The sequence below is a fragment of the Lycium ferocissimum genome, chromosome 7 (assembly GCF_029784015.1).
Source record: "Lycium ferocissimum isolate CSIRO_LF1 chromosome 7, AGI_CSIRO_Lferr_CH_V1, whole genome shotgun sequence".
NCBI classification, from domain to species: domain Eukaryota; kingdom Viridiplantae; phylum Streptophyta; class Magnoliopsida; order Solanales; family Solanaceae; genus Lycium; species Lycium ferocissimum.
Genome location: NC_081348.1, coordinates 26,293,417 through 26,317,405, shown reverse-complemented (window position 1 = coordinate 26,317,405; position 23,989 = coordinate 26,293,417). Strand labels below are relative to the sequence as shown.

The window sequence follows — 23,989 nt, the reverse complement described above, 5'->3', positions numbered from 1 at the left end:
TATTCTCTACGTACTACATTTTCTTTCATGTGAAGATTGTTCAAAAATATATAATATTCTTTCACTGAGAAATGTACTCTAATTATAAACACACGAGGATTATGATTTAAATCAGAAAAAGATCGAAACAGAAGAGAATCCAGTAAAAGCAAACAAAAGGTGATATTGCAGGAAGAAATTTATGGAATGAACAAAAAAGTATTAGCAAAATATTAATCTTACTAACTCTATTAAACCTATATATAGAGTAATAATTATACCTAAGATGTGGAAGCGTCTGTAGTCCAACGGTTAGGATAATTGCCTTCCAAGCAATAGACCCGGGTTCGACTCCCGGCAGACGCATCTCTTTTGTTTTTCATTTTTTGTATTTTCTGTCTACGTCGTTTTTTGAAGACGTTTGATCTTTTAGAAGTGTGAGAAGACAAATAAGTCCAAATTTTACTTCATAGTAATCTCATTCGCAAATAGGATTACTATCAAGATTACTAGAGTTTCATCATGTCATGTACTAAATACTAATAGATAGAACACAGTTTAATTAAGGTTTATTTTCAACCACAAATTCTCCAAAAAATATTTAAGGGCTAGTACTCAAATTAAGGTGATGTAATGATATTTATATAAACGCAGCATTCTTTTGGAACTTCAATCATAAGTTGTATTGTCATCATTTTATTTTGGTTGAATTACTTGGGTGTAACCTTTCCCCAGACTTGCCACAATTCTCAGTACTATATGCTGCGGTATTTGAAGTTTTTTTGTTTCTCAGAAGCTAGGAATAAGCGTGTTTGACGGTGTAAAGTGACGTTATATGTGATTGTGATTTATTAGCTCATGGAATGTGAACTAAAATTCACAAATTATGAGAAAAAGGCACTATCAGGGTAGAATAGAATCGATGTAAAGTAAATGAATATACAATCAGAGATATAATATACAGAGAAATAGTAGGAAAGCAGGAAATATTGATCTCATTCAGTAGAGAGTCCCTCGAGTTTTGATGGATTACAGTCGGGGGCGGAGCCAGTAAGGGGTTGGGGGTTCGGACAAAAAATTGCACTGTATGTACAAGGTTAAAAGTATTTTTTGAACATATATAGTAGATGTTGAACTCCTTGGCTTCTTCGTGTGGTTGTATAAAGGAGCAGTGCGAGAATGAAGGAGCCATGTTCCATTTAAGCTCTATGTAAATGAGACAAGTGAAAGTTTTAAGTGAATATTGTGAGACAAGAGACTTTATTGTCCAAATGTTGAAGAATAACTACTTATAAAACGACATATTCATGTGTGGATCGATTAGCTAATGTTCGTATTTGTGAGTGTCACTTTGTTAAATTGAAACCATAGTTAAGTCGATAGCAGTAAATTCTACAAATTGAAACCAAAGTTAATAATATCGAACCATATCATAATCTGATATAGTTATGGTACAGTACTCCCTCTGTTCCAATTTATACGATACACTTTTTTTTAGTTTGTCTCAAAAGAATGATACATTTTTATATTTAGAAATAATTTACCTTAAAACTTCCTCTTTTACCTTTAATGAAATAGTTTACGGTTACACAAAAATCTATGGCTTGTTTTGGACCACACGTTTCAAGAGTCTTCCTTTCTTTCTTAAACTCCATGCCTAGTCAAACTATATCACATAAATTGGGACGCCGGGAATAGTGTTTAATAGCCGAATCCAAATTCTCAAAACTATACCATACAAAAGATTATACTAAGAATTCATTGGAAAGCTAAGAATTCATTGGAAAGAATCAAGTATTTGATTATCCCTAATATTGCTAAGAACAACATAATCAAAAGCCGACCTTAGCTCAGTTGGTAGAGCGGAGGACTGTAGTCGGGCAAAGCCTAAACAGCTAATCCTTAGGTCGCTGGTTCGAATCCGGCAGGTCGGATTTTTTAATCCTAAGTAATTTATTATTTTTCAAAAAACAATGATAAAATCGCAAAAACCGAATTGATCAAATTGGTATTAATTAGTTTACTTTTGATTTTGATAAAAGTCGAACCCCAACTGATGAAATCAGAATGAGATTTAGAAAGAGAGTCTGATCATAATCTTTAGGAAAAATTTGACTAATGTCAAAGAAAGTCTACTCGAAATGCAATCAATGTCCAACTTGTAGAAGTTAAAAAGTTAAAAGCAGTGCAGAAATTGTATTTTAAAAGAAATCCTCAAGTGCAAAAATGGTTTTGACATGGAGTATTGTTGTATACTTGGTATTGGAGATATGTCAATGATAGAGCTGAGACTTTTTTTCTTTTTCTTTTTTCCCAACAGCTGAGAGCCTGAGACAGTTTATTTGCTGATATTTTGCTTAGAGATACATCGACTGTTAAAAACAAAAAGGGACTGTTAAAACAAAAAAGGGATAAAACGCCGTTGCCGGGGATCGAACCCGGGTCACCCGCGTGACAGGCGGGAATACTTACCACTATACTACAACGACTTGTTTGTTCATCAGCTGCCGCGGACTCATTTTAATTCATATATCTAATATGATACTGTTAACTCATTTAATGCATTTGAGTTTGCCCTTTGATGTCGACAGTCTGGGGCTTATACTTACATAGCGAAACTGCTCTTTGGACTATAACTAATCGTTTGGTTGCTAGTCGAAATAGTCCCGGGACTAATTTATCCCATATAGTGGGATTATTTTATACCATCTAAAAGATGGTATAAAATAATCAAGATAAGTGGAGTTAAGAAGGTATAAGTTAATTTATTAAATTCAATTTTTATCGCGTTTAGACAATGATAAATTTATTCGAGATTATTTTATACCTTATACCAAACGCGATGGTATAAAAATTAATGGGATAACCCACCTTATACCTTGAACCAAACGACCACTAATGGTATTGGAATAATGTGCTTGCTATTAAGAAAAGAGTTACTCGTACTCATTGTGTACACCAAATTAAAATAAAAAAGGTACATTACGTATCTAAAACTTATTAATTAATTATATTATAATATTATTATGTCAATTTATCAGTTAACCCCAGAAATTTTGGTGTATCCACCGGACTGTCGCAGACATGTATGTTTTTATTTCTTTTCCATGATCATAGAGTAATTAGAGTTCAAACCCCATTAAGACTAAAATATGCTTAAAACCCAAAAGAATTTTGTGATGGCGTCTCCGTCTTGGAGCCATTGGACACGAGATTTTATTTTCGAAAGTCCTCTTCTAGACATAATATATGATTATAATCCACGAAGGTCATGGAGGAAGGTACTATTAAATGTGCGCAGTAGTATAACATATACCAAAAAAGGGGCTTGTTCACTGCCAAAAGAGGAGAGTAAATTAGAACAAACAAATGGTCAAATATGCAATGAAACCAATTATGTTTATGGGAAAAGAAAAGTGAGTTTTGCTGACAAAAAGGGGAGTCTTCTTTCCTTTATTTTAACTTATTTCGATTTCATCCACTTTAAATAAGAGTGCATTCGTAGAAACCTAGTATTACAAGGGCCAAAGGACTAGTATATCGCACAGACAAAAGGGGAATGGATGCCAAAGAAACTCTTCATCAAAGAATGAATTGGACTATTATTCAACAAGCAATAAAACTGCTGGTATTGTTGATTTTAATGGGCTACTTCATGATTTGGATAGTGATGCCCACAAACACATTTTATTTGCATTGGTTGCCTCATGTCTATGCTAAACTCAATTCCACTTACTTTGGAATACAAGGTTTCATCTCTCCTAAATTTAACACCTTTTTATTTACGTAATTATGTAACATCTGCTCAAGTAAGTGATTGATACTTTCTATAAGTCAAGCACGTGAAGATTTTTTTATAATGGGTGACAACGAAACTTGAACCCAAGATCTCTGTGCCTGGTCTGTCAATTACCATGTTGAATTGTGTGGCCACTTCATCTAAAAACTTAAGCCCTTAGAGAGAGCACCCTTTTATTTACGTAATTATGTATGTAATATATTAGCCAATCAATGTTGGACTTTTAAGTGTTCATGTTTTTGATGTTTGCAGGTTCAGACATTTTGATACACACATTTCCAGTTATGTTGGTTTCTATTTTAGGATGTCTTTCTCTTCATTTAGTCAAGTATACTAATGCACATGATGAAAGGTAAGTAGTGTTGTCCTACTATCAGCTGATTAAGTTTCATTGTTGTTCATTCTGCGTAAGGATTGGTAGCTAAGAATTGGGATTTTATGTCTTACATGGCACATTTCATTTACTCTCTTTGCTGTTTTATGGTAACAGAACCTTAAAAGGTACTCGTTTCGCTTCTTGGAGTCGACCAGCAATCATGAAAGGTCCTCTAGGCATTGTTTCATGGACAGAATTATGTTTCTTATTCATGTTCACTGCCCTTCTCATTTGGTCAATCTCATCTTATACACATGGCATGTTCAAGAATATAACCAGACAATCTGCAGCAATGATGGGAGTAGAAGTGTAAGATTTTACTGAAATCTTGTTAATGCTATAAAAAGTCATCTCTTTTTCTTATTTTTGATACAATGGAAAATGAACTCATGGGTGAAAATGACAATTGGCAGATGGCAAGCTAAATTAGAAAGTGTGGCTCTCATGCTAGGCCTTGTAGGAAATATCTGTCTAGCCTTTCTCTTCTTTCCAGTAACCAGAGGATCATCCATTTTGCGACTCTTCGGGCTCACATCAGAGTCCAGTGTTAAGTATCATATTTGGCTGGGGCATGCTGTCATGACTCTCTTCACTGCTCATGGTTTATGTTTCATAATCCTCTGGGCTGATACTTATCAGCTTTCAAAAGTATGTCAACTTTTCGCTTTTATTTTACCTTTAGTATGAAAATAGAGCAGTCTCTAGGTGACCTATTACAATTTTATTTTGTGAAAATGCAGATGTTGCAATGGCATAAAGTTGGAATTTCCATTGTGGCTGGAGAAGTGGCTTTTCTTGCAGGAATAACTATGTGGTTGACAAGTTTCCCGCGAATCAGAAGAAAGTTGTTTGAGCTTTTCTTCTATACACATCATCTCTACATTATCTTCGTAGTATTCTTTGTATTTCATGTTGGATTAACTTACTCCTGCATCACACTTCCTGGATTTTACCTCTTCTTGGTTGACCGCTATTTGAGATTCTTACAATCCCAACAACGTGTGTGCTTGGTTTCTGCAAGTATTTTACCTTGCCAAGCAGTGGAGCTAAACTTCTCTAAAAGTCCAGGTGATTAACTTGTTCTATGGTACAATGGAATTTTAATCCATTGATATATGTTACTGTCACAGTGTCACCTTATGTATTTGCAATTCCGGTTTCAGGGCTAAGGTACAATCCAACGAGTTCAGTTTTCATAAATGTGCCTAGTATATCAAAGCTGCAGTGGCATCCATTTACAGTGACTTCCAACAGTAACATGGAACCTGAGAAACTCAGCATTGTCATAAAAAGTGAAGGGAAATGGTCTCAAAAACTGTTTGAGAAGCTCTCATCAACTACAGCAGGACACCATCTTCAAGTTTCTCTTGAGGGGCCTTATGGACCGGCTTCAACCCAATTCTTGAGGTACCAGTCTATAAATGAACAATTCCTTTTGATTTCAACTTTAAGTTGATCGACTTTCTTTCTGATGCTTCAAAATTTCTTACTTGAGTTGTGGAAAATTACTTGTAGACATGATATGCTAGTTATGGTGAGTGGAGGAAGTGGCATCACTCCTTTTATATCTATCATCAGAGAGCTTATTTATATTGCTGGCTCAACAAGCTACAAGATCCCAAAAGTTCTCCTTGTTGCTGCTTTCAAGAAATCAGTGGATCTCGCCATGTTAGACGTTCTCCTTCCCCTTTCAGGAACCAACTATGATATTTCGCGAATGCAGCTACAAATTGAAGCTTATGTAACAAGTGAGAAAGAACCTTTAAAAGACAACCAGAAGTTCCTCAAAACACTATGGCTTAAGCCCAATGCTTCAGACAGAACAGTTTCCGCAGTGTTAGGCCAAAACAATTGGCTTTGGCTTGGAGCTATAATCACATCCTCCTTCATCATGTTTCTTCTGCTCATTGGCATTCTAAATCGATATTACATATACCCTGTTGACCATACCACCGAGATGATATATTCGTATTCAGAAAGTGCAGCTCTTAGTATGCTGTTATTATGTGTGGTTATAGCTATAACTGCATCAGCTGCCTTTGTTTGGAACAAGAAACAGAAGGTTAAGGAAATGGTGCAGATTCAGAATAATGACAGGACAACACCGATAACTTCTCCAGGTCCAGGCTCATGGTTTCAGAACATTGATATAGAGCTGGAAAGCCTACCCTTTCAAACGTTAACTCGAGCGACAAAAATACACTATGGTGAAAGGCCTAATCTAAGAAGTATGATAAGCTGACCTTTTTCCTCTTTTTTTTTTTTTTTTTTTTTTTACTAGCTAAGAAGCACATGAATATTATTCCAATGAATTTTCTAACATTTTTATTTCTATAATGAGGATCGATATTCGTTCTTGCAGAGATCATTATGGAGTGTGAAGAATCAAATGTTGGAGTTTTTGTTAGTGGTCCAAGAAGAATGAAGCAAGAAGTAGCAACAATTTGTTCATCATGTGTGTCCAGTAACTTTCATTTTGAATCCATCAGCTTTAGCTGGTAATAGTTGTAACTAATCTCTGCATTACCAATACTGACGTACATAACTCTAACCAACAACCAAACGACACCGGAATATAATGCTTCTTTGTACCCTAAATTATATGGTTTTATTGCCCCATTGTATAGCAGTGACGTCAAATTTTAGTTCAACTTTCCACAGTGCCTTGTCACATTTTAAATTGCACTCTACATACTTTAAACAATCAATCAAAGATTATATTTGTATATGTGAAAATGCTAGCTCAAGTTTGATTAAAAAGAAGGAAAAGGTCCAGATTTTTGCTTTGTACTTTGCAAAAAGGTCCAACTTTGCGCTCTATGTAGAACTTTGGCTATCCATATTCTCGTTATTACAGTTTTGGCTCGAAATTGCTAGTCATTATTTCAGGGTCATGGCTGAACTAAACTTTAACCACAAGGGCAAATTTGAATATTTTTTCTCTTATTAAATTAATCTCTAATTAGTGATATTAGCACAAAACTTTGCCAAGTAGCTACATTGTGGCTACAGCGCAACAATAATTCAGCTTCACCGCAACACAAAAACACGCAAACATAATTTCCTCCACGGCACAACCAAAATGTGTCATGGCTAAAGTAAAGAGAAAAAATTCCCTTTTTCGATACATCTTTAGTTCCATTTTATGTGTAAAATTTGTGGTCTTGAAGTTTAGGAGTGATTTTGAAGATGAACGCCGATAATTTTCTCTTGAAGAAAACAATCCTGCATGGATGAGTGGTAGTAAAAGTTGTGATTTTGTGATGGAGGGACGGTGAATGGAGAAATAAATTTTAGATATAAGATTAATTAGAAGATAGGGGCGTGACCGCTACGGCTGATTGGAGGTGGTGGAATAGAGTAGTAGGTTGTGAAGGCAAATTAGTCGAGGAACGGTGAAATTGAGTACCATTATAAATGGTGTAATGGCAGATGATGGCCTGATTAAATTTTGAAATTAAATGGTAGTAGTAGTTTAAACATCTTTTTGAGTAAATGAAAAATAAATAGCTGGGCTTAAAGGTATGAAAATGGAGGAGTACGATTTAAGATTTACGAATATCAAGTTTTTTTAACTGAAAATGTGATTTTACCCACACGCATAAATATGATTGGGCATTAGAAAGGACCATCAAAGTGATTGGAGCTTTGTTTAATACTGTAGTAATAAAAAGGAACGGGTAAGTCATTTAAAAAGAGTTAAAGCATGATATACGTGCCTAGAATGATTCATCATAATAATAATATATCCAAGCTTTGCAAAATTTGAAGGTCTTCTTCTTTAGCTGTTTACTTTTTATAGTTTAAGAAGGATATTACTGATTAAGACTGATATTAAAAAATTATTGAGACCGTTGTGATGATATGAGCTTAATTTAGGAATTAAATGACATAAGAGGGAAATGTATTAACGTGATAGATGAACTAAACTTAAGAAAATTTTGTTTTTCTTACCGCATCAGTATTTCAGTTGGTAAATTATCTTAGAGAGTAGAAATTTATCAACACTCCATGTTTAACCAGATCAATGAAGATGACATATGTATTGACTTATATACTTATTGCTAAACTATAGTTAATTAAATAGTACTATATATATTTTAACCTTAGCTTTTTAATCATAATAAAATAGTATGATTTGACGTAAATATTAGTGCAAATAAATTTTTACCATCATAGGATATGATATTAACTCTAAAATATACTAAAATTTTTAATACTTGCAAGTTTCCATTTTCTGCCTACTCGTGAATCGTTAAAGGTGGGATTTGTCTTTTCCGCACTAGGATTAATTGATTGGAGTTTGTTCTCATTTTTTTTTTTTTTTTTTTTTTTTGCTGAACTGACGATTTTATTGAAAGAGTTTAAAGTACAAGAACTGAAAAGCAAGAAGGGAATATCTAAACGAGATTACCTTGAAAGTGCGGAAATAGATCTAAACGATGCTATCTCTAAACAGTCTTTGTTTAGCTGATCAACTAAAAACATAGGGGGATTATCCCAACTTTTTGTTTTGAAATAGTTTTTCAAAAGCTCACACAAATATACTGCCTGGTCGATTATAATGTTTTTAAAGAGATAAGAAAAATTTATACTATCACATTATTTAAAAATCAACTACACAATATTATCTCAAATTACTAATAAAAACAATAGAAACTTCCATTATGGGACCAGTGAAATTAGACAAATATCTACCTATTACCTAACAACAACAAAACAAGATAACTTGCAAAACTGGTTAATAATTTGTTACTACAATTTACAATAAGTTAAAATTGAAACTGTTATATATTACTTTAAAAAAAAACACAGAATATTATCGTTTTATGTTTGTAAAAACAGATATTGCTCTTATAATGTGACCAGGGACGTTAGAAAAATATATACCTATTTGCAATTTTGGTGCTAATAAATTAAAAGAAAAAGAAAAAGATTTTTTTTTCTCCAAATAATCTTTAAAAAGTAAAAAGGAGAAAAGAACAAATTTGGAAGTTTACTGTCGGCGGCATAAACCTTAAATTAAACACGCATTCCTTACAATCCTAGGACTCTTACTAGGAAACACGGACTTTATAAAAGTACACTATAAAAGAGGTAAAAAAAAAAAAAAAAAAAGTAATATGCTTATTCTGTGTTAACCCAATTGCGTACTCTGAACAAGAAAAGATATTAATAATGGCTTCAATTAAATGGTGTAGAGGAAGAACCATTGGAAAAGGAGGCTATGGCATTGTTACTTTAGCCACTACACAAGACAACTTGTACAATGTGGACATTCCGTCAACAATAGCTGTCAAATCATCCCTCTTTTCTCGTTCGATTTCATTACAAAAGGAGAGAGGATTCTTGAACAAATTTCAGGATTGTTCCCAAGTAATACGTTGTTTCGGAGCCGATGTAACTGAAGAAGATGGCAAGATTCTCTATAATATTTTGCTTGAATATGCTTCTGGTGGGAGTCTTGCTGATAGAATAGGTGAAAATTCAACGCAAGGGTTGCCGGATTTTGAGGTAAAGAAGTACTCAAGATCAATTCTTTTGGGGCTTAGTGTTGTTCATGGAAGAGGTTTTGTTCATCGTGACATTAAACCCCACAATATTCTTCTCGTGGGTTCTGAAAAAACTGCCAAGATTGCTGATTTTGGTTTCGCAAACAAGGTTGGAATTGAGACTCAGAAAAGAAAGCGTGGTGGACTTAGGGGAACACCGATTTATATGGCACCAGAATCCGTTCTTGATGCAGAGTATGGAACTGAATCGGATATTTGGGCTTTCGGATGTACCGTGTTTGAGATGATTACGGGGAAGAAAGTGTGGGATTGTACTGGGATTAAGGATACTGTTTATCTATTGTGGAAAATTGCAGTGCAATCACCGAACTTGCAGGACAAAAAATTGTCGAAAGAGGCAGAAGATTTTCTGAAAAAGTGTCTTGCTAGGGATCCGCGTTCTCGATGGACAGCTGATATGCTGTTGAATCATCCTTTCCTTTCGTTTGATAATGCTGTTCATGAGGAGAGAAAGAGAAAGGAACTCAACCCCTTTTTGCTTACAAATATTGTTGATCCAATGATTGATGATTTCTGCAATAGTACAGAGCTGAAACCAATGAAGCTATTGAATTGCAGAACCAACAAAAGGAGAAGAAAGCTAGTGGAAGGATGCTGATTTTTTTTATTAGAATTATACTAATGTAAAGGGTAGGCAGCCTGTGAGGAAAAAAAGATGATCAGGTCCAGCCCCTTGTTTGAAAACAAAACAATTTTGTGTATATGTTCTCTTTATTATTGAACAATCTGTACAAAGAGGTTTTTTGCCTGTAAATTTTGGCTATTAGTGAATGCATTCTCTTTTCAGTGTCTTGCAAATCACGGTCTATTCTTCTTTTCCGATCATATTGATTATATGGCTTAGATCTCTTTCACATTACCTAAGTACTCTCAATATTTGTTTATATCAGAGCCTGATGGCATCTGACTGTTGTTTGAGTTTCAGGTTGGTATCTGATAGTAAGATATACTATGTAATCTATAGAGTAACTTGAAGGAGTGTAGCATGCTTTTAACTTGTCAGTTCTTCTTTGAATAACTTATAAGTTTTTGGAAGAACAAAATATTTCTTGGTATTTGGAGAATTGTGTCTTGGATCATACTGTTTTTTGAGTTATTGTAGAAGCTGCTATTAATTTACCAGGTGATCTTTTTGGAATGTCTTGCACTGTTGCACATTCACTGTCTTAATAGTTCACTGTTTAAGTTTTTCAGTTCCTCATCAAACTCCATATGCTTACATTGGTCATTGAAACTATGGAAGTTAAGGAAATTCAGAAATTCTAGGCTTCTTGTTTCAGAACCAAGTATAGTACGTAAATCCCAAGTACTGATAATTGATGGACCTGTCGAGTAATTTGATTCTTACTTTATGGATTCTCAAAGGATATTTAATTATCTGTGCAAAATTGTGAATTTTCTATATTTTGCAAGAGATGTTTACTTGACATCTTGCAGCTCAGTTTATGGTGATTGGTCCTCATTAAGGATTCACTGTACTTTATCTTTCTCCGTGCTTGTTCTTATGTTGTATTTTTATAGTCTCAGTTACTTAAACAGTTGCCGAGATTTCACGAATCATGATGGAAGTGAGCAAGGTGCTAAAGAGTTGCATGTATGATATTCAGGTATGAGTTGTCTTTCATAGCAGCTGTTATTATACTAGCTAGTGTGATCCCGCAAATTTTGCTTAGAAAGTGCTAGACAGACATCGATTCATGATCCTATTGCTAGAGGATATGCAAATTTGTTTAGGTTTGCGAATACAGATGACAAATTTGTTATCAATTGCTTTTATAAATGATGTCAATTGCTTTGGACAGCTATTATAATAATTAGGCCTCCTTTACAGTTAATTCTTTTGGTTCTGTATTTTTAGGAAAGGAATGCAAAACTAACCTGGCAATTTGAACTAAGATACACCTCAAAGATTACAAGAAGTCGAAGTGCATTAGGTTAACGATGAGCTATTTGTTGAACTATAAGTAGTCCAAAAAAAGGCCGATTCCCTAACAGAAAGAACACATCATTTTCTTTTCTTTTCTATACTCTGTCTTGCCTTTTATTTTCTCATTATTTTGACTTTTAACATTCTTGGTAACGAATTGGAAACAAATTTACCACATATCAGCAGACACAGGATGAATTTACTTTTTTTGAATTTTTTCTCATAATTTAGGTGATATTAATATGAATTCAAAGGGATTACAACCTGAAAAAACGACAAGCATGGTACCTGTTTATTTATAAAAAGACAGACAAAAGATGCAGTTATCCAACTTGAGAAGGTCTAGACAACAACGATTAACAATCCATCCCATCTAAGCTGAAACAAACAATTCAGGGAAAAATAGGAGGAAAGAATACAAAGCATTAGCTAAGTGACAAAATGTGAAGCAAGTTATGAAGGAGCTAGCCCGCCTGCGTAGTTCTCTACATAAAGATCAGGAAGAACTAAAACAATGTCAACAGTCAAACAGCTGACTGACCGATGACTATAACAGATCTATAACAATTTTTTAAGGGCTACTAGTGATCAAAGAAGACACATCAATGCTTTGGTTGAAGAGGTGTTCCAATCAATGCAAAATCTAGAACAGAGTCATCCTTCCAGCTGGTATATAGTGGTTTTGCTGATTTAGGAGAGGCATCACAAGGTGAAAAAGATACACAAGGCCGCTTATCTTCATTTCTATGAACCTGATCATAAATCAGCAGTTCTGGCATCTCTTCCACTTCGACATAATGCTTCATTGGGCTTTCTGGCCGATATGTTGATGACTACATTTCAAAAAGAAATAATTTAACAAATCAGAAATTGAATACATAAACACTGTATAAAAAGATTTAATAGACCCCTAAATATATACGTAAAAAAAGAGTGTCGGGAATGCAAATACCTTCGACTTCGTTGATAGTTGAAGTGCATGTGGAGATGCTCCTAGATGCACATGGACATCATCTGCCATAGGGATGGATCAGCAAAATGTTTTTATAATAACAATATAACACGGTTCAAGTATCATTTAGTGCCTTACCATGATCTAATCCAACTTCCTTAAGAAAACAACTCATGTCCATTGCCTTTCTCTGTGCTTTGATACAATCCTGATGATTATGGAGAAATTTCTCTTCTGGAAGAGATGACTTGTTTGAGTTTGTAAGATCACCTAGTGCTTTCCTGCCACCCTTTTTCTCAACACCTTTAGAGTAGTTATCTTTCCTTCCTGCACTAATTTTGTTTCTAGAGGCATCATCTTTCCCAATAGAAATCACATTCGCAGAATTATTTTTCTTTGATGTCTGCAGAGCAGAAGGCTTTGCTGAGTTTGAGATATCATTAAGTGCTTTTCTTCCACCAAGCCCTCCTCCTTTCTTCTGTGCCTTAGAGATGCCATTCTTCCCCACCAGAGAAGCCCCTGCTAAAAACACAACTTTTAGCTAAGCAATACATAGTAATAGATCATACATTTTATGTTCCAGTTGTAAGATGAAATTTGTACCATCATAGTGTATACTGATATTGTGATCTTGAATCAGGTAAGGTGATGGATTAGCCATTCTTCTCCCAGCAAAATTAGTGCAATATTATCCTGCAAATCATAGTTGTGGTTCAAACATGTAAATTTAAGAAAAGGTGATCTGATGAATACCAAAATAGAAGCAGAGCAACAAGGAAGGGGTGATTAAACAACAAACATACTATGATAAACCTAAACTCCAAGAATTTTGTAGTTGTACTACAGAAGATACTAACATATCAATGACTTTCCAAAGGCATATTTTGTCTTAAGTTGATTCGATGAAAACCCATAATAGCAGCAAGGAGAGAATTGGACATCACCTGCCTATGATAAGCAGAAACATCTGGCGCATTGTTAATGATCAATCAATTTGGTAATTGCATTTCAAAATACGAAGATGAAACACCAGATTGGCCCCATCAGGTTGCATGGGATAAACAATCCTCCATCAATTAGAAAGCTAGAGGGCATAGTTTTAGCCATCATATCATATCCTGAAATTTATAGGCTAAAGGCACTCTCAAAGAATCACAAATTACCTCTCCTCCCATCACAGCTAATTTTAAACACAAAAAGGTGTCATCTAATTCTCTGTGATTACTTCTTTTTCTCTTTTCTCCGGGAAAAAAAAAACACAGGAAGTCTTTTTTCTTGACATTTTTATTTGTGACTAAAGAGCAATTAGTTCAATACTTGATGAAATATTTGTTGTTTACATCATTTGAAAAACCTATCAAGATCAGATTGCCACACTTCTCTTACAAGAAAGAACAAGTGGAATCTTCTTTACTTTTACCCCTACACAAACGGCAGTATACTTCTCCTCTTTATATTCATGGGCACTGTTAATCTTCTATCCCTCTGTCCCAATTTATGTGATACGGATTTCGAGAGTCAAACTTGACCATGAATTCGGACATACACTCTTTAATTTTTTTGAAAGATAATACATATTTAGATACTAAAAAGTACTATAAGTCACAATAATTAACAATTTAAAATATGTAAAAGGTATACGAATACATTGCAGTAAAAGAATTTCTTGTTTGACTCTGTGGTACAGAGGGAATACAAAATTGAAATTCTCTCCTTTTCAACCTTGAAGAATCAAGAGATATTACTTCCACTGAACAAAATTAAAACACCAGGATCATACCATAACTGAAATTTGTACTAACAACAAGAAATCATAGGGCTTTAACAAATGCAGAAAATTGGTAAATAATTTCCAAACCAATAAACAAACAGAAATGAAAAACCAATGTGGAACTGTTCAACAGTCTATATTTCAACAAAGAACGTTAACCTAGAAGCATAAAGCGACATGCATGAAATAATACTAGCAGAAGCAAGAAATTGGAATTTGCTTTCTTGAAAAAGAAATGGAAATTTCTATGGTAGAATTATAAAGACAGAAAACTCACAGAATTGATTCGACCAACTAAAATTTTCAGTCTTGTTCTGAATTTTATCCAAAAAGTTGTCAAGCTTTCTTCTTTCTAAGTGATTTATTGGATTTCTTTGTGCGTTAGTTACTCCTGAAAGTTTTGAAGTTGCAAAACGGTAAATTTTTGGCGATATATAGAGACGCAACGGTCATATTCCCCCCCACTATCCCTTAACCCTATTTTACTTTTTATTAGGGTCGGTTTAGGGAATTAAGTGTCCAGTTTAAATTTTGAGATAAAATTTATTTCATATTTAATTCGAATTATTAGCTAAAAGCGGTGTTATTCTTATATCAAAATTTTGAACGGGATAAGCTATTCAGATTATGATTCTGATTTTTGTCCAGAATTATATGGATATCTTAATTTTGAACCAAATGACCGAAATGGATTAGCAAACTATTTTATTGTCAAAAGTAAGATCAAAATCGGGCTCTCTCGTATGGTGGTGGAATAACCTCAACGAATACACTAAGCTCTAAGGAGATGTATCTGATGTTTGTGATGGAGGAGAGCCAACAAGCCCACATTAAAGAGAGAGACTAACAGATTTTAAGCTGGCAAGATTTTAAGAAATGGTACACACAGCACTTTAGATAAATCTCACATCAAAACGGGGAGAAAAGTAAAGAATTATATAAGGTATAATATAGATACATATGATATGTGTGTTATTGGACCCGATGATGGCTAGTCCTAGAAATAAATCTGTAAGGTTTATTAGGCGAAAATGAATGATATGTACCATAAACTTGGACTGTGACAAGTCACCCATTAAAGCCTCATAAAGCAGGTGTTCTTTGGTGCCCAAAAAATACGTATATACACTTCTATCAGACTATTCAACTTATTATGACAAAGGTGCCGTTTGGCCATAAATACCAAAAATAAATTCACTTTTTTTTGAAATTTTTGAAGTTGGAGTTGGAGTTGTGTTTGGCCATAGTTTTTGAAATTGTAGTTTTTGGTGAAACGTAGTGTAAAAAAGTGAATTTTTTTTTTGAAAAATAAGTTTTTCTTGTTTTTGGTATTCCGAAATACAACTCCGGAGTTGTATTCCGAATATTTATGGCCAAATGCCTAAAAGTAAAAAAAAAAAAGTGAAAAAAATTTCCGGAAAAAAGTGAATAATTTTTATGGCCAAACGGCTATTAAGTGACAAGTATGCAAGATAAGTAAGATACGAAGTACTAATTTAGAAATTAGTTATGCATATATTATTTTTTGTTGAATATTTAGATCGATATAGGACAAATTAGTATACAGTGTAGAGAGGGTTAGCTTTGTCATTATATTTAGCATTTTAATACATGTATTATCAATATTTTAATTTGTATTTCATATTTATCTCATATAAAATTATACATAAACTGTCACATATGGGGAAATAGCTACAGTGCACCCAAACGTTTGGCCGGATTATTTATAACACACTCAACCTTTGCGGGTGACCTATTACCCTCTTGTAGTTATTTATAGTGTGTTTTATTGCCATTTTTGTGGTGAGCTGGACATGAGCGTGAGGACACGCACAAGGGGAACGTAAGGTGCATATTAAAATCGGCTAACCCCTTTTTTTTGCCACCTGGCCCTCCCAACAACTATTTTTTTTTAATCCCCTCAATTTATCTATTATTGACCCATTTCAATACCACATTACCCGATTAGAACTCCATTGGAGCTCTATGGATGGTAATTTATGGGGGGTTTTGGGCTGGTTTCCATGGTGGAATGGAATACAAATGCTCTGTTTTAGTGATTGGAGCTTCAGTTGGGTGTTACCGATGGAGTTTTCCGGCAGTGAAATGATGAAAAAGAAGATCTTCCTAGAAGTTGCTCTCTGATTTGTGTGAAAAGGCGATGAAAACCCAAATAAAAACCACCCCAAAGCTACTTTGGAATGAAATATCTGCTAGCAATTGCTCAATGTTAATTCATTAATAGGAAAAGGTCCAAAAGTACACCTAACGTATGGGAAATCGCGCACAAATACCCTCCTCCATCCACCTATTTGTCCAAAAATACCCCGCCATCCACCTATTTGGTCCAAAAATACCCCCAACCTATTTTTTTGGCTCAAGAATTGATAAGATTCCTAATGGAAACTCTAGAAATTCAAAAAGAAATTAAAAGGCAAGGAATTAAGATAAAAGCAAGACCCAAGTAGTAAAGGAATTATAGGCAAATCTAGGTATGTTAAACCTAATTCCTCCTAATTGATTCCTATTAATGAACCTATACTAATTGATAATCAACAAGGAAGACTCAATGAATCCACAAATGAGCAATTCAATGTAGAAAATCAAGGACAAGAGTTTTAGATTACCAACCAAAGATCCACACAACTAGTCACTAAGATAATCTCTAATTAACTAACTAAACAAACCATCACTCATAAGAGGTTTTCCTTCAATCATCAAGCTAAGAAACTAATAAAATGACTAAGGCAACTATATATAGTCTTGTCTTTTACAACAGTGGCCCAAAAGTGACCTTTTGCAAAATTAGCCACAAATTGGCCGAGAATAGCCAACATTGGCTCTTCTTGGCCATTTGCACTTCTAGCCACTTTTTATGGCTTCCCTTCTTATGCCTTCATCTTCAACATCCTCCCAAGCAATCATCCACACGTTATATACTTTTGAGAGGTGTTCTTCAAGCGCCTCCAATGCCCCTCTGTTTATAAATATCACTTGCAAGTCTTGGAGCTCCTTGGCTTGGCTACGAGTGAATGGCCTTGAAGGAGTGGTGCCCATTGGTATCATATCATCCTCCCCTTCTTGGAGAAGATTCGTCCTTGAATCTAAAGGCTCACCTACAACACAAGAAGATAGATCACTTACATTGAAAACATTATGCACATTATACTCACTTGGCAAGTCGATCTTGTAGGCATTGTCATTGACTTTTCAAGGACATTGAAAGGACCATATCCTCTTGGGCTCAACTTTCCCATCCTCAATTGAAGGAATCTTTCCTTCCGAAAGTGCACCCAAACCCAATCATCAGGTTGGAATTCCACTTTCTTTCTTCCATGGTTTTGCCTTTTTGCCACCTTAGTATTGATCTTCTCTATGCTTGCCTTCACTTTGGAATGAACCTTCACCATTTCGGACGCCCTTTGTTTTGCATCTAAACTCACAACAACATCACTAGATAAGGGGGTTAAGGTTAAAGGAACCAAGGGGTTAAAATCATAACAAACTTCAAATGGAGTCATGTAACGATAGAGGAATGGAGGGACCGATTAAAAGCAAATTCAATCAAAGGCAAACGATCCTCCCAAGAAGTGGGTTTCCTCTAATCATACACCTAAGCATGCTCCCAAGAGTCCTATTCACTACTTCGGTTTGACCATCCATTTGAGAGTGGCAAAAAGTAGAGAACATGAGCTTGGTGCCAAGTGTACCCCATAGACTTCCAAAAATAGCTAAGAAACTTGGAGTCCCTATCACTAAAAATAGTGCGAGGCACTCCATGCAATTTAAGCACATGATTTACAAACAAAGAAGCAACATGAGATGCATCATCACACTCATGGCATGGTATAAAATGAAACATTTTTAAGAACCTATCTACCACAACAAAGATGCTATCATGCCCCCTTTTGGTTCTTGGAAGACCCAACACAAAATCTATAGAAATGTTAATCCAAGGACCAATAGGAGTGGGAAGGGCAGTATACATACCTTGAGGATGAGTCTTTGATTTTGATTGCTTGCACTCCAAGCATTGTCCACAAAGCTTCTCCACATCATGCTTCATTTTGGGCCAATAGAATTGTTCATCGAGGATGTCAAGTGTTTTGGAAACTCCAAAGTGCCCCATCATTCCACCACTATGAGCTTCTTTGACAAAAAGCTCTCTTCATGAACTCATAGGAACACACATTCTACCATCTTTGAACGAGAACCCATCAACAAGTTGGTATCGCTCAACTCTTTTCCCTTGAGTCAACTCCTCACAAAGTTCTTTGAAATCGGGATCTTGAGAATAGAACACTTTGAGGCTTTCAAATCCCATCATTCTAAAAGTCATAGTATTTAGCAAAACATACCTTCTAGACAAAGCATCCGCCACCACATTTTCCTTACCCTTCTTGTAATGGATCACATAATGAAATGCTTTAATAAGTTCAACCCATTTTGCATGTCTCTTGTTGAGTTTAGATTGGCTCTTCAAATGCTTCAAGGACTCACAATCCGAACGAATCACAAATTCTTTGTGCCACAAATAATGTTGCCAATGGGTCAATACCCTCACAAGTGCATACAACTTCTTGTCATAAGTAGAGTAATTCAAAGAAGTCCCCTTTAGCTTTTCACTAAAGTAAGCCAATGGCTTGCCCTCTTGCATCAATACTCCACCTATACCAACCCCGGAAGCATCACACTCAACTTCAAATGTCTTCTCAAAATTGGGCAATTGCAACAATGGTGACAAAATCAACAAGGACTTCAACTAGTGAAAAGCCTTCTCTTGCTCATCTCCTCAAACAAAAGGAACTTATTTTTTTATCAATTAGGTTAAAGGAGAGGCAATAGTACTACATCCCTTCACAAATCGCCTATAGAAACTTGCCAACCCATGGAAACTCCTCACATCGGTTGCATTTTTAGGAGTTGACCAAGTTCTAATGGACTCCGCCTTTTCTTCATCAACCTCCACACCATTCACACTCACAACAAAACCCAAGAATACCACTTTATCAACCTCAAAGGAACACTTCTTGAGATTAGCAAACAACTTTTCACCCAATAAGACATCAAACACTTGTCTCAAATGGACTACATGCTCCACCATTGTTTTACTATACACAAGGATGTCATCAAACTAGACAACCACAAATTTATTGATAAAGGGCTTCAAGACATGATTCATCAACCTCATAAAAGTGCTAGGTGCATTGGTTAGGCCAAATGGCATAACAAGCCACTCATAGAGACCAAACTTGGTTTTGAAGGCCGTTTTCCACTCATCACCCGGATTCATACGAATTTGGTGATAGCCACTTCTAAGATCAACCTTCGAAAATACACTTGAGCCACATAGCTCATCCAACATATCATCAAGTCTAGGAATAGGATGTCGATACTTTACCGTGATTTTGTTGACTGCTCTACAATCAATGCACATCCTCCAAGTGCCATCTTTCTTTGGAACAAGAATCACTGGTATGGCACATGGACTAAGACTTTCTTTGACAAGACCCTTCTAAAGGAGCTCATCAACTTGCCTTTGCAACTCCTTAGTTTCCTCCGGATTGCTCATATATGCCGGTTTGTTAGGAATTTGGGATCCCGACACAAAATCAATTTGATGTTCAATGCCCCTCAATGGAGGCAGTCCTTTGGGCATCTCCTCCGGAAATAGCTCATCAGATTCCTGCAAAAGAGAAGAAACAATAGTAGGCAAAGTGCTAGTATCTTGGTAAGTATGCAATAAGAGATTCTTGTTGACAAAGCACACCATGAAGCGCCCGTCATCAACACCTTTCAAGCAATTGCTTGGTTTGGCAAATGTGCATATCTTGGCTTTCCCTTTTGTTACCCTTTGATCCTCTTGGCTAAGTAAGGACTCCTTTTCAACCTCTTCCTTTTGCACTCTCTCTCGGAGCTCTTTCATGATTCTATAGTCCTCACTCACTTGATAGGGTGTCAATGGGGTAAGAGTATGCTTTCTACCCCCAAAGACAAAGAAATACTTGTTAGATCTCCCACTATGTTGAGCATCCATATCAAATTGTCATGGTCTTCCAAGTAACATATGACATGCTTGAATTGGCACCACATCACATAAGACTTCATCGTGGTACTTTCCAATGCTAAACTTCACTACAACCCGCTTGGTGACCCTCACTTCTCCACAATCATTGAACCATTGAAGCTTGTAGGGGCTAGGATATTTCCTTGTGGGAAATTTCATATGATCAACCAATGTCGTGCTCACCACATTTGTACAACTACCACCATCAATGATCAAGGAGCACACCTTATCCATGATTTTGCATCGAGTATGGAAGAGGTTTTCCCTTTTATCAAGTTTCTCTCTATTCATTGCACCCATGATCCTTCGCAACACACAAGCCAAATTAATATTCTCCTCTAGTTGCCGCTCATCATCCTCCTTTTCAAATTCTCTCTCATGTTCACCTTTCAGTTCACCATCACTACCTCCTCCACCACCCTCCTCCTCTTCATCGGTTCGATAACCATCAAGTATGGCCACAATTGCCCTTCTATTAGGACATTCACTTGCAATGTGGCCCCTACCTTGGCATTTGAAACATTGAATAGTAGAAGGACGAGGAAAGTTAGGTTTAGCATTGTTACATCATTTAGCCTTGTCTTCACCCTTAGCTTTGTAGTCGAACTTGGCTTGAGGAGTTGAATTAGTGATCTTGGGCCTTTCCCATCTATCCTTGCTCCATGATGAGGATGACACATTCTTAGCCTTATAGGATTTCTCCGCTTTCAAATCCGCTTCAATCTTAGTTGCATCATGAAATGCTTCCTCAAGTGTGGTATAAGAATGAAGCCTCATGGGTTTGGATATGTCATGGTTCAAATTGGCCACAAATCGGATCACCGTGTAATTCAAGTGTTCTTCGATCTTAGATTTCAACCTCAAGTTCTCAAACTCATCAAAATATTCTTCCACACTCTTACTACCTTGCCTAAACCTGTATGCTCTTTTGATAACACCTTGATAATAGTCGGCTGTTACTTACATTGCTTCCATGAGCTTAATCAACTCTTTCCAAGTTGGCACATCAAATATATGTCGTTGAGCTCTCTCACGTTTCTTGGATTCCCACCAAGTGGATGTATACCCCTCAAATTGGGTGAGGGCATACTTTGCTTTCAACGCATCCGAGATGTTATTAGTAAGGAATATCCTCTCGCTTTGCAATTTACATTCTAAGAACTCTTCTGGGTCACTCCCACCTTTGAACTTGGGAAGTTCTACCTTGATAGTATGCAAATTTTGGTCTTGACATCCCCTATCTTCATACCCTTGCCATCTTGCCCGGTCATCATGTCTTTGCCATTTAGCACGGTCATCATGACCTTGCCATCTACCCCGCTCCTCATAGGGTCTACCAAAACCTCCTCGTCTCCCTCATCCCCTTTGGGCATCATACCCCTGTCTCCCTCCATACCGTGGCTCCTCCCACTATCTCTCCAGCTTATATGCCTCAACTTCTTCTTCATAAGTGGGATTGTGGTATCAGGTTGGAAATGGTTCCGCGGTAAAATTTTGTAGTGTTGGTGTATTTGGGTTTGTGTGGGAAACAATTGGTTGAGTGACTCTCGGGGTCACGTGTGGTAGACATTCCTCTTGAGCCTGTTGGTATAATTGGGGTTAGTTAAGGGGGTTGGTTCGTCTCACATATCTCGAGGCGTCGGCATTTGGATTAGTAAGGGGGTTGAATGGATGAGGAAGGATTGAGGTTAGCTTGGGGATAGTATAATGCACGCATTTGTCCCAGGGTTATGGTTGGTGAGGTGTTGGGGTTCCTACTCACGTCATCTCCAACATTCGCATCCCTATCTTTTGATTGGGAAGTTCCCAACCTACTAGTTTTGTCACGACCCAACCCCGTAGGTCGTGACTAGTGCCTGAGCTGGGCACCCCAAACACACTTATCAAACAGAATCACATACGGATGGCTTATATATCTATAAATATCAAACGTGGCTCCAAATGGACGCATACAAACACATAAACCGTGTGTGCCGGTAAGGCCGGCATAATATACATAACATGTCAAAACATACACACACGCGTACCGACAAGGTTCGCCACGGCGGACGGGTCGCCCAAATACAACTCGCACGTCGCATCCGAACAAAACCTACATAACCCACATCTATGTCTACGTACCTCTAATACGTAACAACGAGAATCGAGATGGGATTGGGCCCCGCCGTACCCCCCCGAATAAACATAATCATATACATCGTAAGAGTATATACCAAAATATTGGCTCCTGCAACGTTAAAGGGGAGCACTCGGGAACAACAGGAACGTGGAATCCCATGCCATGGAACACCAAAACGCGTATCCGTACCGCGGGGTACGAAACGTTACCCCCCGAAGAGCGGGGCCGCACGGAATATGTACCGAGTATGCAAAGTGGAAGATATAGTAAACAACCGAGTCATAATCAAAATGTATACGTAAAGTAAGCATAATAACCGAAATATCAAAGCGCTTGCGACTGACATACAAATCATACATATGAGATACATAAGACAAATATAATGTTCATCATATACATACCGTAACATATCATAACGTCATTACCGATCATATGAGATGTCCTTAACCGATGTGGGATTGGCCTAAATAAACCAACTAATGTGGGATTGGCCTAAACCAACGTGCGGTGGAAGGTTACCTCACTACCGGGTTTGCCCCACCATTGGGTTTGCCCCACCATCGCCCCGATTCCAACAAATCACATATTCCGTAATCCATACATATAACATATAACGTAACATATATACATAGATCAAATGTACCGAAAGGCTGCCTGCCGACCACATCATAACATCATAATACATACCCGATTCCCGGCCAAAAAGGGGCTCGGCGAACCGATCTGATACCAACTGACCATATCATCATACATCATATCATATCATCATATATCATATCAGACTTCGCATCATATTCATATTTCTAAATTCACGTCATACTTCGAATATAGCATAGTGCGCACGATAACCTAACCGGCCCGGACTTGGCGAAAATGTACAAATGTAGGCATGAACATTAATCGGGAGTGATTAAATACAGCTTTAAAACATTTTTAAAGACTTAATGGGTTAATCAAAACGAACCGTTTTTATAAGCCACAACAATAGTCAAACCAGTATTTTCTTCCGAGTATCGTCAGGACATACCAAACCGAACTTCAGAAACCATAGACACGTACCAAAATCATGTGCACAAAATCATTATCACATACTTAAGAGGTAGGTAAACTGATCGTACTTGAAATCGGAATCATAGTCATATCATGTTCTTGCAAAAGTCAATGAAATACGTGAAGGAAAGTCGCGGGACCCACGAACGGTGTCGACCCGAGCCGGGCCCGCCTATGGAAATCATAGCTATCATACATCATGGAATCATTTTTGAGCATATCTAAGCGATCCGGTTCCGTCTCGTGAAAGTTACGACTTTCGTAGTTTTCGGAGTCATTTAGGAACAAAACTCTCTTTAAAAACCAAACTTTTAAGCAACTTTGGAAACTTATTCATGTAAAAGACATAGGGGCCAATATTTCATCATATCATGCA

At 36.5% G+C, this 23,989-nt stretch overlaps 4 protein-coding genes and 3 non-coding genes across 9 annotated transcripts; 4 read left to right on the top strand and 3 right to left on the bottom strand.

Moving 5' to 3' along the window:
• The first annotated feature begins 273 nt into the window (after positions 1 to 273).
• On the top strand, positions 274 to 345 carry TRNAG-UCC (transfer RNA glycine (anticodon UCC)). Its single transcript has one exon. It is a non-coding gene; the product is annotated as a tRNA-Gly (tRNA).
• A 1,473-nt stretch (positions 346 to 1,818) lies between these two features.
• TRNAY-GUA (transfer RNA tyrosine (anticodon GUA)) lies at positions 1,819 to 1,913 on the top strand. The gene is made up of 2 exons: positions 1,819 to 1,855; positions 1,878 to 1,913. It is a non-coding gene; the product is annotated as a tRNA-Tyr (tRNA).
• A 483-nt stretch (positions 1,914 to 2,396) lies between these two features.
• TRNAD-GUC (transfer RNA aspartic acid (anticodon GUC)) lies at positions 2,397 to 2,468 on the bottom strand. The gene has a single exon. It is a non-coding gene; the product is annotated as a tRNA-Asp (tRNA).
• A 782-nt stretch (positions 2,469 to 3,250) lies between these two features.
• Positions 3,251 to 6,766, top strand: LOC132062065 (ferric reduction oxidase 2-like). The gene is made up of 8 exons (XM_059454713.1): positions 3,251 to 3,260; positions 4,031 to 4,130; positions 4,269 to 4,463; positions 4,568 to 4,802; positions 4,895 to 5,222; positions 5,318 to 5,561; positions 5,670 to 6,382; positions 6,517 to 6,766. The coding sequence occupies exons 1-8, from the start codon at positions 3,251 to 3,253 to the stop codon at positions 6,654 to 6,656; spliced, it is 1,965 nt and encodes a 654-aa protein (XP_059310696.1). The 3' UTR covers positions 6,657 to 6,766.
• A 2,299-nt stretch (positions 6,767 to 9,065) lies between these two features.
• On the top strand, positions 9,066 to 10,525 carry LOC132062641 (mitogen-activated protein kinase kinase kinase 20-like). Its single transcript, XM_059455174.1, has one exon. The coding sequence runs from the start codon at positions 9,333 to 9,335 to the stop codon at positions 10,323 to 10,325; it is 993 nt and encodes a 330-aa protein (XP_059311157.1). The 5' UTR covers positions 9,066 to 9,332; the 3' UTR covers positions 10,326 to 10,525.
• Positions 10,526 to 12,057: 1,532 nt separating this feature from the next.
• Positions 12,058 to 14,745, bottom strand: LOC132062640 (uncharacterized). Of its 3 annotated transcripts, none has more exons than XM_059455172.1 (5): positions 14,655 to 14,745; positions 13,210 to 13,299; positions 12,745 to 13,128; positions 12,607 to 12,668; positions 12,058 to 12,487 (listed from the first exon to the last, which is right to left on the bottom strand). In XM_059455172.1, the coding sequence occupies exons 2-5, from the start codon at positions 13,265 to 13,267 to the stop codon at positions 12,257 to 12,259; spliced, it is 735 nt and encodes a 244-aa protein (XP_059311155.1). In that variant the 5' UTR covers positions 13,268 to 13,299; positions 14,655 to 14,745; the 3' UTR covers positions 12,058 to 12,256. The 3 variants fall into 3 exon arrangements, with proteins under 3 accessions (XP_059311155.1, XP_059311156.1, XP_059311154.1); XM_059455173.1 differs by having other exon boundaries at positions 12,745 to 13,125; positions 14,655 to 14,743; XM_059455171.1 differs by lacking the exon at positions 14,655 to 14,745 and having other exon boundaries at positions 13,210 to 14,183.
• A 4,766-nt stretch (positions 14,746 to 19,511) lies between these two features.
• Positions 19,512 to 20,414, bottom strand: LOC132062064 (uncharacterized). Its single transcript, XM_059454712.1, has 3 exons — positions 20,148 to 20,414; positions 19,915 to 20,063; positions 19,512 to 19,797 (listed from the first exon to the last, which is right to left on the bottom strand). Exons 1-3 carry the CDS (start codon positions 20,412 to 20,414, stop codon positions 19,512 to 19,514), a joined length of 702 nt encoding a protein of 233 aa, XP_059310695.1.
• Positions 20,415 to 23,989: the final 3,575 nt, after the last annotated feature.